The sequence below is a fragment of the Bacillus rossius genome, chromosome 3 (genome assembly GCF_032445375.1).
Source record: "Bacillus rossius redtenbacheri isolate Brsri chromosome 3, Brsri_v3, whole genome shotgun sequence".
NCBI lineage: Eukaryota > Metazoa > Arthropoda > Insecta > Phasmatodea > Bacillidae > Bacillus > Bacillus rossius.
Window position 1 is genome coordinate 51,170,205 of NC_086332.1, and position 14,106 is coordinate 51,184,310.

Sequence of the window (14,106 nt, forward strand, 5' to 3'; positions counted from 1 at the left end):
GCCGGTAGCTTGACCAGACCGTCACGAGTCAGAGTGCAGCCACGGGGTGTCCTCGTCGCCTCGGAGTACCCTCCGACCCGCCGTACCTCGGCCCGACGGGTTTACGATGCGACCACACTCGTCCAGCGACGACCGCCGTCTGCCCCAGCTAGAAATGGTAACGACAGTGCCCAGGCTGGAGGGACCTCGGGGATGCCTTGGTACCTCCACCGACTGCTGGGACAAGCGGGCACCTTGTCGAGCAGTTTACAGCCCTTTTTTTTAGGCCCGGTCGCCCGACACCGTAACCACCATACCCAGTCCTTCATTTACCATGGAGCCTGATCCATTCACTATGGGGCCCTTTGGGGACCAATGCACCGAGGCTCGGCAGTCAAACCTTTTTATAGTACGAATAATCAAAATTCCCGATTAAAGTTTTTGCCGCATAAGTATTGCGAGAGAAAAAAATTGATTCGGACCGTAATTAATTGGCCTATCAAATGTTCTCGAACATTCTATATAATTTTTAAAGAAAGGAACGTTAAAAGCTTGAGTTTAAAATTTAAGTTAACATATATATTTACTCTAAAATAAAATAAAAACAGATAACATTCGATTGCGGGCCCCTACCCCCGCCCCTACAACCAAATTTTAAAGCGCGCTTCTGTAGAATCACTTGGACGGTGTGCGTAAAATTTTGAATAAATTTGACACACCCGCCAAGAAGTGTATTTTGTGACGTTTTGGCGTACGTCAGGGAAGAAAACACGGTCAGTTGGATCTATTTCATATTTAACTTATAGTCAGGTAAAACGAAGCCGCGAACACGATCGTGGGGGAGGGGATAAAGTGTTTGAGACGTTTCATACATGCCCGATGAATGTGGTGGTCAGGTGAACGACACCCGACTGTCGGTGCCGGCACAAGAATCTGGCGGAGGTAGTGGGGCTGCGAGGTGCTCAGCACGAGTCGTCTGTAGCCCGTTGTTCCCCCTTGCCTTCTCTCATTCAGAGCTTTCTCGCGGGCGCGCTGCGGTCGGCGCCGGCTGGGACCCCGACAGTGAGGCAGGAGTGACATCAGCAGGCGACCGCCGGCTTCCTCCGTCCGTCTTTTCCTCCTCCTCTTCCTCCTCTACCTCGTCGTCACGTCACCTCGCCGGGCATATAGGGACCCGGCGCGGAGGGAGGGGCGACCAGTGGCTCGGCAACTCTCGACGGCCATGGAGCGCGTGACTCGCCGCTTCCTTCTCCTCGCCGTGCTGGCGACCTCGGCCGGCGCGCAGCAGCAGCTGTTCGCAGGTACACGCGCTCGCCCGCGCGTCTCTCGCGCCCGGGGACTGGAGGGTCGCTCCGTCTCGCACGCAGTTTTCACTCGTTGTTCTGCACTAACTGAATATCTGTTTTAAAATGTTTGTGCCAAATCAACAAATGCAAAAAAGTGATCAAGATTAAAATTTTTTTAGAAATAGCCGTTATAAAATAGTAATGGGAAAAAAAAACGAATGAACAAACATGGCGTGTGAGACCGAACCTTTACGTAAGGCTCTGTCTCTGTCACCACGTTTGTTATTTCATTTTCTTGTCTTTAGCCTTGTGTCATGCAAACTGTGTCAAATTTTGACATTTCTCAAAATTAGTACCAGCGGTAACCATTTCCTAGATGTCACTTGCAAAGCAACACTTGATGTTTGATTACGAACAATGATAACCACGTGAAATTGTTTACAAACACTGTTGAAAAAATAGCATAACAAAATTAAGTCGAATTATTGAATATTAGTTTATATTTTCCATGGTTTAAAAAATTTTGCTTGAATGAAACAGCAACTAAAATTTAAAAAAAAAATGATGTGTCTATTTTCGTAAGAAATACTCAGGATTATCCCAAAAAAAGTATTTAATTACATGCAAAAATAACCATAGCCCTGTGATGTACAAAGTTTAAATATATTTGTTTTAGTATTACAAATAATTTTTCAGCATGTGGTTTCCAAAGGAATATTTTGTAAAAGTACAGAAAACTTTTTTTTCTGTGAAATTACATCTCGTAGACTATACCTACTTTCCTATAGGTTATTTCCATAAATTTATCACGATAACTATAATCCGTCACAAGATATTCCACCATCTATTTATAAATATTATCTAAGAGCAATAAAAAGTCATGCAAGTGTCGTAGTTACGGTCAATTGCGTAACACTTTTACAGCTTGCAAAAAAAGTTTTATTAATTATCTGGTGAGAATACTCGCAACCAAACATCAAATAAATCATAGATATCGTGACATGGTTACAGGAATAGCCATTAAATAATTTATATATTTTTAAAAAATGAACGCTACCATTAGAAGTGTTCCTAGGGGTTCACGGTCAAGGTTGCTTGAGTGTGATCCGCACAAAATGACGCTAAGGCTGGGCGGAGTTTCGCGTTGAACTTGCTAATTGTATTCCATAAACCGATTAAAAATTTAATACTGTGACCATAACCGTTTTCGACATGGTTTTGTTAAAAATGAAATAGTCCATTGAAAAGTTACATTTGGGGTTGCGTTTTCAGAGGACGCCATTTTATTTTTTAGATATGAAAGGGGGTTAGTGTAAAATTAAATCCAAGTTTGTGGGGTTGCAACCCTTGTCCCACGGCCGCCATCTTGGAAAAAGAGGTTAAAATGGATTTTTACGGGTTATCTCCCAAACTATAGGTCTCAAAAAAAATATTATTGAACATTTTTTGTTGCAAATAAAATTATCTACAACTTTTGTCCAGTAACTTTTAGTCGTAGAACCATAAATTAAAAAGTTATAAGCGAACATCCATAAAAATTAGAGAAAAATAAATCTTTGTCGATAGAACTTTTTTTCTAATCATTTTACAACAAAAAATATGAGACCATTTTATAGATGGTGTTTTAAGGAACAATTTATGTTGTAAACCTTTTTAATTTATTTATTAGTTAAGGTTTTACAGCGCTGCGAAACGAATACTATTCTTCAGTATTCATAACTATACATAAATATAAATATTAATGATTTGCCATAATTTTTGATCATCATGTTTTTGTGCCTACGACGTCATTTGACTTTGTGAGCGCGGGGATGAATATACCAAATAAGTGTCATGATTGCATGACTAAGAAAAAAACATCCCTACTATTCCTTTGTCTATGTTATCTACAGATACACGGCTAATACTCGTATCTCTACCGCAGTTGAACCGATATACGCTCATCCTCCCCATCGCGGTTCTTATCTTTCATAGAGTAAGAAATAAGAGAGATCGGAAAACATATAACTCGCAGCGTAAAACTATTCCGTCTATTCGTTAAAAAATCATCTGGAAGGATAGGTATGCTGAGATAGCTAAAATAGTAAAGTTTAGTGAATTGCGTGCTTTCATTAAACTTTCCCACAATTCTCAGTTATTATTTCTTGTTCCTGAGGAAGCAGAAACACCCATTAAGAAATTGTTCGTTGACTTCATATGCACTTTCCCCGTAAGTAAGTAGGGTAGTAACTGGTTTTTGGTTTATTGTGGATGCTTTCACTTAATTTGTTCCGCTTGTTCCCTAGAGGAGCTGTTTGCCCTCGTTATCAGCTTGTAAATACACCTCCGGGGCCGCGTGCGAGCACACGGGTAGTTCTTGGACCTTCCTGCTCTCTGTACGTCCGTCCTCCACGGGGTAGCTCGACGCGAATCCTCTCGGAGAAGCCGATGCTACCTCGACCATTTTTGTTTGGCGAAGCGAAGTCGAAACACGTTAGCGTCGGTTTTCAGAAGGTCAGTGTCTCGCTAGGCCCGGACCTGAGCTTCCTCGGAACCAGCTGGTGGCGTCGTGCGCGGCGGGCTCGTACCTGATCACCTTGGGGACCCGACCCCAGGCGCAGCCGTGTTGGTTTCTCCGCCCCGGGCGCGCGCGGGTGCCCATCCCGCGGCGAGACCTCCCAGTCGCTCGTCTTGCATCGCACCTGGGCAGTGTCCGAGTCAGCCTCGTGCGTACTTGTTCCCGGGAAGTGTCATGCATAAAGGCTGGTGAAGTATGCAGGTATGCGAGTAAACAAATCGGTGTCCTCCTCGCGTACTTCCGGGTAAAGAAAACGTCGAATTTGATTGAACACTTCAGTAGTTAAATAATGTTCATTTATTTCAACAAGAAAAACCATATTAAATGAAAATGTAAGCATAAAAAATGTTAATAAGGAATTTCCAAAAAAAAACATAATATGCATATTATGCACACATACCAATGGTAACTAGTGAAAAAAGTATAATGTCACAATTTCATGGCTTTTTTTTTCTGAGATATTATTTAATTATTTAAAAACTAAGTGTTTTCAACTCTCATTGCTGGGTTGGTACCGCTTGTCGAGACCATAAATAATTCCCGTCCGAACTTATCTAGTAGCCCACATCTCAAGAGTGTTAACTCTATTCTGGCTCCTAAGGTCTGCATTAAAAATTAACCAAAAGGAAAAAAAAAAGCTTTTTTACATAGCAATTCAACTCATAAGATTTTATTTGTAACTTTAAACGTTTTTATGTTTGTCATTTTATAACTCATTTTTGTGAGCGCGAAAACAAAAAGTCAAATACCGTGTCCGACACGTACTAAGTACAGTAAATATGTACTTTCGACCCTGCGTAATTTACTTGCCCATGTGCCGTACTAGACTTTCGGATGTGTATGCCTACCTATACGTTTCGTCTTCTACAAATGATATCATCCTGTTAAACAAATTAACATTTTTTTTGTGAAATTTATATAGGTATATATCCTTCTAAAATTTAGCGGGAAATATAATTATTGCATTAGATACTAACACACAAATTTATTGTAATCGTCTTACTTTTCTACCTTGATTTAGTAAGTAACAATAACTTTTCAAAATAATTGAGGGGATATTCCTTATAAAACTATTTATATAGTTATTCCACCATTTATCAACTTAAATGGTAAATTTTAAAGTGAAATTTAGTTTAAGTAGCTTAATATTACACATAGTGTTCAATTAAATACAACCTACAAAACATTTTCAAAATGGCGACGTGTATTTACCTGCATGTACGCGATAAGTACACATACTCGTTTCCTTTCATAACTGCATACCTCACTTGCAGTTCGGGCCTCCCCTTAGATGTCACTTCAGAGGAACATTTCTCAAATATGTATTTCAGGCGAGTTCGGACACAGTCTAAGAATGGCAATGAGGGCATATCCTGCTTAGATTAACATTGAAAATGGCTAGAGGAGGGAGGGAAGAGAATGTTTGGCTGGAAGCAGAAACTGGACATTGATGTAGTTTAATTTCCATACAAATTTTATTTCTAAATTAGTATATCAAAAAGCATAGCTAGTGCTGAGACACAAATACCCGACCAACGCATCCGGAAATCTGTATTTTTAGCTATGAGTTGGCAACATTTCCATGTGGTACGTCGGGCTGATATGAGGCTCTGACAGCAATACGAAGGAAGGAAGCGTCTTGAGGAAACCGCAAATTTCAATGGTAACACCCACCCCGTTTTCCGCCTCCTTAAATTCCGCGTCCTGAGGTCAACGCAGATAAGAGCAGATACTTCACGTCCGCGCAGGAAGATGTGTGGTGAGGTGCATATCCGCTTCTGACTTGTGACCGGCAAAATAACTGCACTTCTTTAATTGTGTTCAATAATATCATCCAATATACCAGCACGTGGCTTAACGCACTATCTGCTTGAAATTTACTTTTTCAGCTGATGACGGAATTCCATGCATTTTATAATCCTCTTGTAAGTCATTTATTTTCGGGTTTTTGCAATTTTTTTACTAAACTTACGTTGCCAAGATTAAAATACCGTCAACCAAGCACCGATGCTTGTGAAAAGATCTCAATTACACTTTTCTTGAAGAGTAAGTGTTTCTGTTTTCATCTTCACATAAAGACATTTCAGGCAGCACAGAGGACTACATGGTTAAACACTGTTTGCATACTTATTTTTCTCAAAAAAATTTCCATCTGGGTTTCGGTGCAAGAGTGTGAGCCACAGAGTACTACGAACAGTGAATGAAAGTACATATTTTATGACACTAAAGCACACACATTGCTGTAAAACACCAACCAAAGTAAAGCCAGAAATATGGAAATTTGGTCATTCTATAAATCATTCAAATTTGCACTTTATGTTTCGAAACGTCCTAAGCATGCTCAGCTAGGTTCATGCCGGGAGCCATCGGCAGGCCATTCCGTTCTGTAGATGTCAGATGGAGGAAGGCGTTCTCGAGTCGGACACCGTGCACTCGTGAATTGTAGTATTTTAAGATGAATTTACTGCCTAAATGTTGGCGGTAAAGCTGAGCAATGGAATGAATGATCCTTTCGTGATACTGTAGATACCTATTTGCCCTGTAAAAAACGATTAATGCCATCCGAGTCCGTACACGATGCCCGCCTAAAACATGATCGATTCTCCCTACTGGACCCGACTATGTAATTGAGTCGTGCAGTGGTAACAGGCGTATCCACAGTCTTTTCCGACGATCGTCAGGCGTCACAGACGAATCTTCACTTAGTAAAGGCGATCTTACGCGATTACTCCAGGTCTCATTGCAACTGCTGTCGTGCTTATTTTCTCCTGGTTTCACGGTTAGTAAAGGTGATATTGGGCGTTTGGCAGATGAGCTGTCCCTCTGGATGTGGGGTCTTGCAGTCTGGATCGATACAGCTCGCTCTGTTATCTCCAGGAGGGCATAGCGCAGTTATATGACATTCTCAGTTTGGTTCCAGCAAGCCATAATTCGTTGGTAGCAGCCATCACATGTTTTTTTTTATCGTGGGCCACCACTGCGTGGTAAGTGCGTGTAACACGATAACCCTACCATGTTGTTAGGACGTCGCAATGGGTACGCCGACAGAGCGGGCAACCTGCTGCTCGAACAGCAAGTCCAGTCGCAAGGTAACGCTGCGCGTACGAAAAAAACGTGGAGATAACCCTAGGAGGGTTGACTCACTAGACAGAGCACACACTCTACTTTCTGCGTGAATAATTGTAGATGCAGAGTGCTCTTCTGGAGCATATCGAGTTCACAGGCCGCATTTGACCTACAGTGGACAGGAGGCAATTTTTTCAGATCTTTATGGCAATACTGAAGTGTTTCGATCAAGAAAACATTTATGCACACATCAAGCATGAAAAATACACTGTGGTCAAAAACGTTTTTATTAGTGTATTATGACTAAATTATTATAATATATTATAAAATATATATTATATATATTTCATTGTAATATTTCAAATATATAGACATAGGAAGATTTTTCTTTTGGTTTAACTTAGATTTTCATGATTGAAATAAAAGTCATTCTGTTGCAGTTCCTTGGCAGTTGTAAATTTACTGTAACAAATATTTAGTACATTGAATATGACGTATGTTTCTACCTACAAGTAAATAGTACTGACAGACTGGCAGGACATTGATTTATTTAACAATTGATTTTATCTTTATTTAATCTATTCATCCACATGCGTAATTTAACTCGTTATTGTAATGAAATATGAACAGTCATGTATTTTGACCGAAGCATGTTGCACAATTTGGTTTTCTAGAAACATATGTGTAAAATTACACCTAATGTATTTGTTTTTTTTTTACAAAAATACGACCGAATTGTAAAATTACTAAATCCTAGTATATGTAATTTTACGAACATACTCCTCACGCGTCTGCCAGCTTACACTTTGAATAGTGATATTTACCTGTTAACCAGAGAGCCACACGTAATAATACTACCCAGAAATAAGTCCACAAGTGGATGCAAATCCAACCAGGAAATATTACCCATTATCCCTCTCCATCGTGTCGAACCGCGTTGACCAACTTTGAGCCGGCAGCGTTCTTGCAGACTAGCGTGACGGCGATGTGGAACTCTGACTTTTACAACAGAGGAATTTCCCCGCGTCAGGAGTGAGGCAGTTCCAGCCTCTCCCCTTAGAACTTGGTTGACCTTGAGCAAGGTTCGGACGGAAACGCGTTAAAAACAACGTTAATCTGTCTGCTCTTTCCCGTGACGTAACCACGAGCCCCACGAAGTCCAAGCTCGTAAACGAGCTAGAACAGCGTGTGCACGCGGACCAGACAGCTCGGAAGAAGCAGGACGATTTACACGTGCATTCCGAGGACCTGGGCTCCAATCCCTGTGCGGTCACCCGTCTTCGTTTCTACAACTTATGTAACTGATTTCCCAGATTCGTGTTGATTTTTTTTAGCTTCGCAAATAAAACTAGAAAAAAATAATTAAATAAATAGCAAACCTCAATTATAATTTTAAAAACTTTTGAATTTTAACCCCAATATAAGTGTAACATACTTATATATTTTCAACATTTAAAAAAAACTACAAATTATTTTTTTGCTCTTATGTTTTTTGGTTAACCGAACTGGGAATTTATATTTGTAATTCTTTAAGCCAAAGTTTGACTTATCACAAGTGTACTAACTTTCTTGGCGAAATATTTTTACTAGTCATGTTGGCTTGTATATTGCGTGCTCAAAAATTATGTTATTTATAATATGGAATAAGTTATAATAATCAGAACTAAATTAAAAGGCTTGTTATGTAAGTCGCTTACTAATATGCAGTTTCCACTATCATTCTGTAAACAGCCATACTTCTGCCGAGGGACTATTTGCCTATCTGAAACATTAAAAATCTCGGCCAAAGTAAGCACAGAAGAATTAGGATGACCTATATGCAATATTATACTGAGATTTGAACCGCTTTGAAAGACTGTACACGTATTTAAATATGAGTAATTGAATTTATGTGTATTAGGGGTAGAGGTATCATCTCTTGCCTCACCATATTAGCGTGACGGACTGGTGTGTTACGAAAGTCACCGTGAGCATGCTGTTTTTACCTGTGCGACAAACCAAATTAAAGTTTATGATTAAAACCTTTCTTGACATTACATACGTACCAAATGCACGAGAGCCATCATGTGTACAGGATTTAAAGAGACATAGTAGAAAAATATGTAATTCTTGATTTGAAAAATCACTGCTTGATTATAGTTCAAAGATTTCACTGATACATTTATAAAACAAAAACCGTTTAAAAATACATAAATAATAATAATAATAGTATTACCAATGCACCAGTCTAACAATTTTTCGAAAACGAAAATCACCTGATCAATATGGAATGCTACGAATACACAGTCATTAGAAAACAAAGGGCACATCGGTGAAATTATTTCTGCAAATATCAGGGCACTTTGTACTGCAGGTAGTAGAACACTAATTCGAACCTACATGATTAAATGTATAAATTCTCTGGCTAAGTGAAAGACCAGCAAGCTAGGAGGTTGGCTCTACTAAATAATCAAAAAAGTTTGCTTTACGGAAATAGTATTTTAAACTGTGACTGAAATACCGCGGAGTCTCGTAAAATATTTTCATGAAAGATATATTAGAGGGATGGGAATAGAACATTTTTATTATCTGGAAGTCTATTTCTCCCGCCAGTTTTATTGTACTGAGGTCACAGATGTGTTTAACGTGAGTGGTTAGAAAATTATTTTATGTGCGTCATGTCCATTGTATCGCCAACTATTGTGGTTCCCGCATGAGGACACAGAGTAATGTCATTAAGTACATGTCTGTGTGTACAATAGGCTAATTCCATCGTCAAATGAAGCCTCACGCTGCATGCGTTACTGACAAAAGTGTAAACACGTCAGCGCAAGAACGGCTTTAGCTACGAACAGGTAATGTTACACTAGGTAGGCTCACTGGTCGGGATGCTGCCCGACTTGGTAACGAGTCGGTAGAGTCCAAGTTTGAAAATGTAAAGCTCGTTCAGGTTTTCAAGGGCAGTATAGGCCCCTGTGTTAGTTTTAAATTGATGGATCAAGACATGTTAAGCTTCTTTAATAATGTGAGTACAGAACTATCGTTTCACAGCTGTATTAATAAATTATGATTTTAGATGTTAACACGTCGGAAATGATTTGGGAAGATTTTGGTGAAGCTCTCTCTCTTGTATGGTCGTTCAGTAGTTAATTACGTGAGTCATAATTGAAAGGTAGAAGTTGAAAATTTTAATTTTAATCTTAATAATAATACCTGTTCCTTGAGATTGATTTTATTCATTAGAAGTTAAAAAAATAAATGTATCTTTTAAATTAGGGTTAAGTTATTTAAAAAAATCCTTTAATTAATCTCTCACCAGAAATCTTGTACGGGATGATGGACTTATTCGTTTCAATACTAGAATGAAAAGTATTTTATCAAGTTTAGTGGTACTGTAAGAATAAACCTCTTGCTATCCTAAGCGTGTATGTCCTCTGAGTTACAGCCCCCCCCCCCCCCCCCCCCCACCAAATGAAGTTAAAGTCAACTCATAATGGTTTTCAATTGATTGATTTTTTTTTTTGTTTTTATACTGAGACAGACAATTTACTAATAGCCCCTGTTGAGTGTTACAATATTAACATAAACCATCTCATTAAAACACGGCCGCAGAGGTGACTTAACACTGTTTACGTGACTGTCCGAACTACACTGATCTTGAGAACAGACGAAAAGAAAATGGTAGCACCCGATTAGTTCCGAACTTAGCCGAGCAACACAGTGCGCTCTACAGGCCAGGATCTGTGAAGACACCAATGTGAACACTGCCACACGCATTGTACTCCACATCGCCATGCTACAGATCTACAGACATCCACTACGGCACTACGCCTACGCGAGGTTGCGTGCGAACTCAGTTAATATTAGATGCGATAATACCCTACTGAGAAGAAACCCGTTATTCTATTCTAGCTATGCAGAAAATACAGTTTGTCTTATGTGTAATTGTAGGAGTTTTCAAAACCATGTTGCGGGCCGGATTGGCTAGCCCGAAGGACTGCACTTCGCCCGCGGGCCGTACTTTGCCCATGAATGGGCTAAAGCCAACGAAGTAAGCCAGTTAGATAGCTATAGCAATCACCCGTGCTACGCTCTCTAAGATTTGCGAACCAGATGCAGCGGACAAGTCAATGGTGGCACGCTTCTACAGAAAACATATCAGACAGCATGGTCGGAAAACACGGTCAGGCATAGCAGACAGACAAGCCTACGTGATTGTGATAGGGCCCTTAAGGCCAGTATTCCAAGAAACTAAATAAGGGTTTAGGTGTTGAATATACTACCTGTACCCTAACAGTACTCCTAGTGCACGATAGGACACGGCCAGCCTCTTATTTTTAGGGAATGTATTTTGGTGTATATCCGTTGCCGATCTGTTGCCCGAATTCCACTCATTCGCAGAACTCACTTTCTCGTTGATTTCGTTGAGATTGCGGACCCACGTCTGGCGCCATTAAATCGAATATAGTAACTTTTGTGATCATCGGAGGGCGTACCAAGCATGTTGGTGTGCCAAATGAAACTCTATGATAGCGAAACTATCTTGGAATACATTTTGTTCAATATAATGGTCAAGGCAAATAATATTAGCAATTTATAAAATACTTGAGAAAATTAGAAAGATGGTTCTATTTTTGTGCAATGGTGCTGCTGTATTTGTGCCGTAACAATGTATCGATAGTTGCGAAATGTCCACTAGAATTCGTTGAAACCAGTTTCTAGGCTCGCGTAGGGCACCGTTTATTAAAACGGTTGTCAATTTGTTTCCTTATTCAGCTTCTGTTTGGACACGTGTAACCCTTCTTCCTCCTTAATTGGAAGAGGGGTTGCGTCCCCGACTCACTCTGGGCGCGAAGGGAAAAAATAAATATTAAAACCAGGCATAAAAAGCTAAACAATATAAATTTCCCACACCACTGCCCAGGGGTCAGGCCAAAAAATTCAAAGGATATAATAGCAGAGTAACCATTAAACAAACAAGAGGCAAGACTTTGGACGTATGTTATTAAAAAATAGAAATTTGCAAAAATAATTTTTACTATACATAACCATACAAGCTTAGTTACAAAAGCTGACGTTAATAATGGCAGCATCTTATCCCCATTTTCGATACTAACAATAACCTTTAAAAAATCGTAAAAATATAAATACTGATAACAACAAGTATAAAAATATATAAGGGCGTGAGGCGTGGCCACTATAAAATATCAAAATTTACTGACTGCCCTAATACCAAAAATCAAACAAGACAATCAATACAAATATATAAAAAATTCTACAATAATAAAACTGAAGTACAAAAAATTTATTTAAATAAAGTTCTTAAACTCTCAATCAACGGTTTAGTCTTTCTTCAGATGTTCGTTGCTAAAGACTTGCCAAAAAAACAAAGTTAATATCCTAGGCGTGCGCTGGCTTCCTGACCTTCCTCACCAACTCCAGAGTCTAATGCCACGCCGGGCCATAGGTACGAATTCACAAAGGCGTGAACGATGATCAAAAAAAAATTATCTTATTTTTAAGGGAAATGTAGCAAAAACTCTTCACGTAACATAACCATGTTACCACAGAAGTATTTATCATCAGCTTCAAACAAAGTCTTACTTCTTTATTAACTCGCCAATGATTTTATAAAAACGTAGAATGGCCGCACCAACCAACATCAGGCTGCGCATGTAGTCCAATACCGATCGCATACATTTAATAATACTGCACAAGCTGATATATTAGCTAAATGCCAACTTTACGTATGCAAATTCCGATGACAAAGTCTCAAAAACAAATTGCAAAATGTTCGTTTCTTCCAAACTTATACTTTTATTGCAACTACAGGCAAACGGGCGACCTTTTTTAAAAAAATCCCACACTGGAACAACGTGTGAAAACAAATGGGCCTCTTCACCAAACTGGCTAATAAAAGTTCCGTCCAAATAAAATTTAGTATGGGAAAATACACAGTTCACTAGGTTTGCCAAAACCCACTGCAGCACCACGAGGGTAAAAATCAAAATTGCGGCCTCTCTTTACCTTGATAAGTTCAGTATCACAGGGCAATCCATTGCCCTGTCACCCAGCGTGGAGCCTCCATCCCAATACTCTTCGTCGCCCGTTGCCGTCCGGCACACCAGTCCGCGCCGTCACATGGCTCTCACCCTCGACGGTCGCTCGGCACCAACTCCCGCGGCCCCAGCTGATTTTTTCTCTCCCGGCAAGCCGAAAGTCTGACGTCCTCAGCCAACCGCCGGGCGCTCACCAAGTGGTATTTACGTGAAACACAATCGATATTCTTAAACTCATAATCGATAGCTACCAAACTGCGTATAACTAATTAACAGAAACAAATATAATTAAAAAAAATTTACAGATAAATTAACATTAATTAAAAAAGGCGTAAAAATACGTGAAATAAAAACCATATAAAACTAGAGACCAGCAACAAAAATAAATTACAAGTAAAAATGTGGCCCTGCCGGCCACAACCTCCGCCTTGAACAAAAAAAAAATTTAAACAGCAAAGAAAATTTTAAAAATAACCACAACTACAAATTATAAAAAAAAAAAACATACCAGAGTAAGTTCCAAATAAAATAAAAATAAAAATATTTAGCCATATTCACCCTAAAAGGGTCATCCACATTCATTTTAGGAACTCCGCCTTACAAACATTTTCAAATGACTAACATGGGCCTTTTTTACCTTATTATTTCTTTCAACTTCTTCCAACAAGACAGTAACCGGCCCTAAAATCTTTACAATCTTATACGGTCCATCATACTTATTCTCTAACTTAGAGCTCTGATACCCTACTTTGTCACTCAAAACAAATTGCCTGCATAGCACTTCATCACCAATTTTAAATACATTATCCACTCGCCCCTTATTATAAAACTTACTCATTTTCTTTCTAACCTTTTGCAGATTTTCGGCTGCTTCTTCCCACATTTTTTCCAACAAACGGGGGCTTCGGGTTTCCAAAAGGGCTGGACGCAAACCCCAACAATTTAGTAAAGGATGGGGTACATTTCTTCCCAAAAAAATTTCCGATGGTGTGAATTTAGTACCACTGTGTATGGTCATGTTAAAAGCTAAATTTAATACGTGGATAACACTGTCCCACTTCCGTTGGTTACGTTGATGAAAAATCGTGAGGGCCACTTTGACATTTTTATTCACCCTTTCAACCAAATTAGGGTTGGGATAATAGGGGCTGGTAGTAATATGTTTTATACCCCAATCTAA

General features: G+C 39.4%; 1 protein-coding gene across 1 annotated transcript in view; it reads left to right on the forward strand.

Moving 5' to 3' along the window:
• Positions 1–1,038: 1,038 nt before the first annotated feature.
• Positions 1,039–14,106, forward strand: part of LOC134530676 (serine protease snake-like) — a 34,385-nt gene continuing 21,317 nt past the window's right edge. The window contains exon 1 of the mRNA XM_063365727.1: positions 1,039–1,280. Within this exon, the coding sequence (XP_063221797.1) occupies positions 1,202–1,280 (79 nt within the window). The 5' untranslated portion in view covers positions 1,039–1,201. The remainder of the gene's footprint in view (positions 1,281–14,106) is intronic.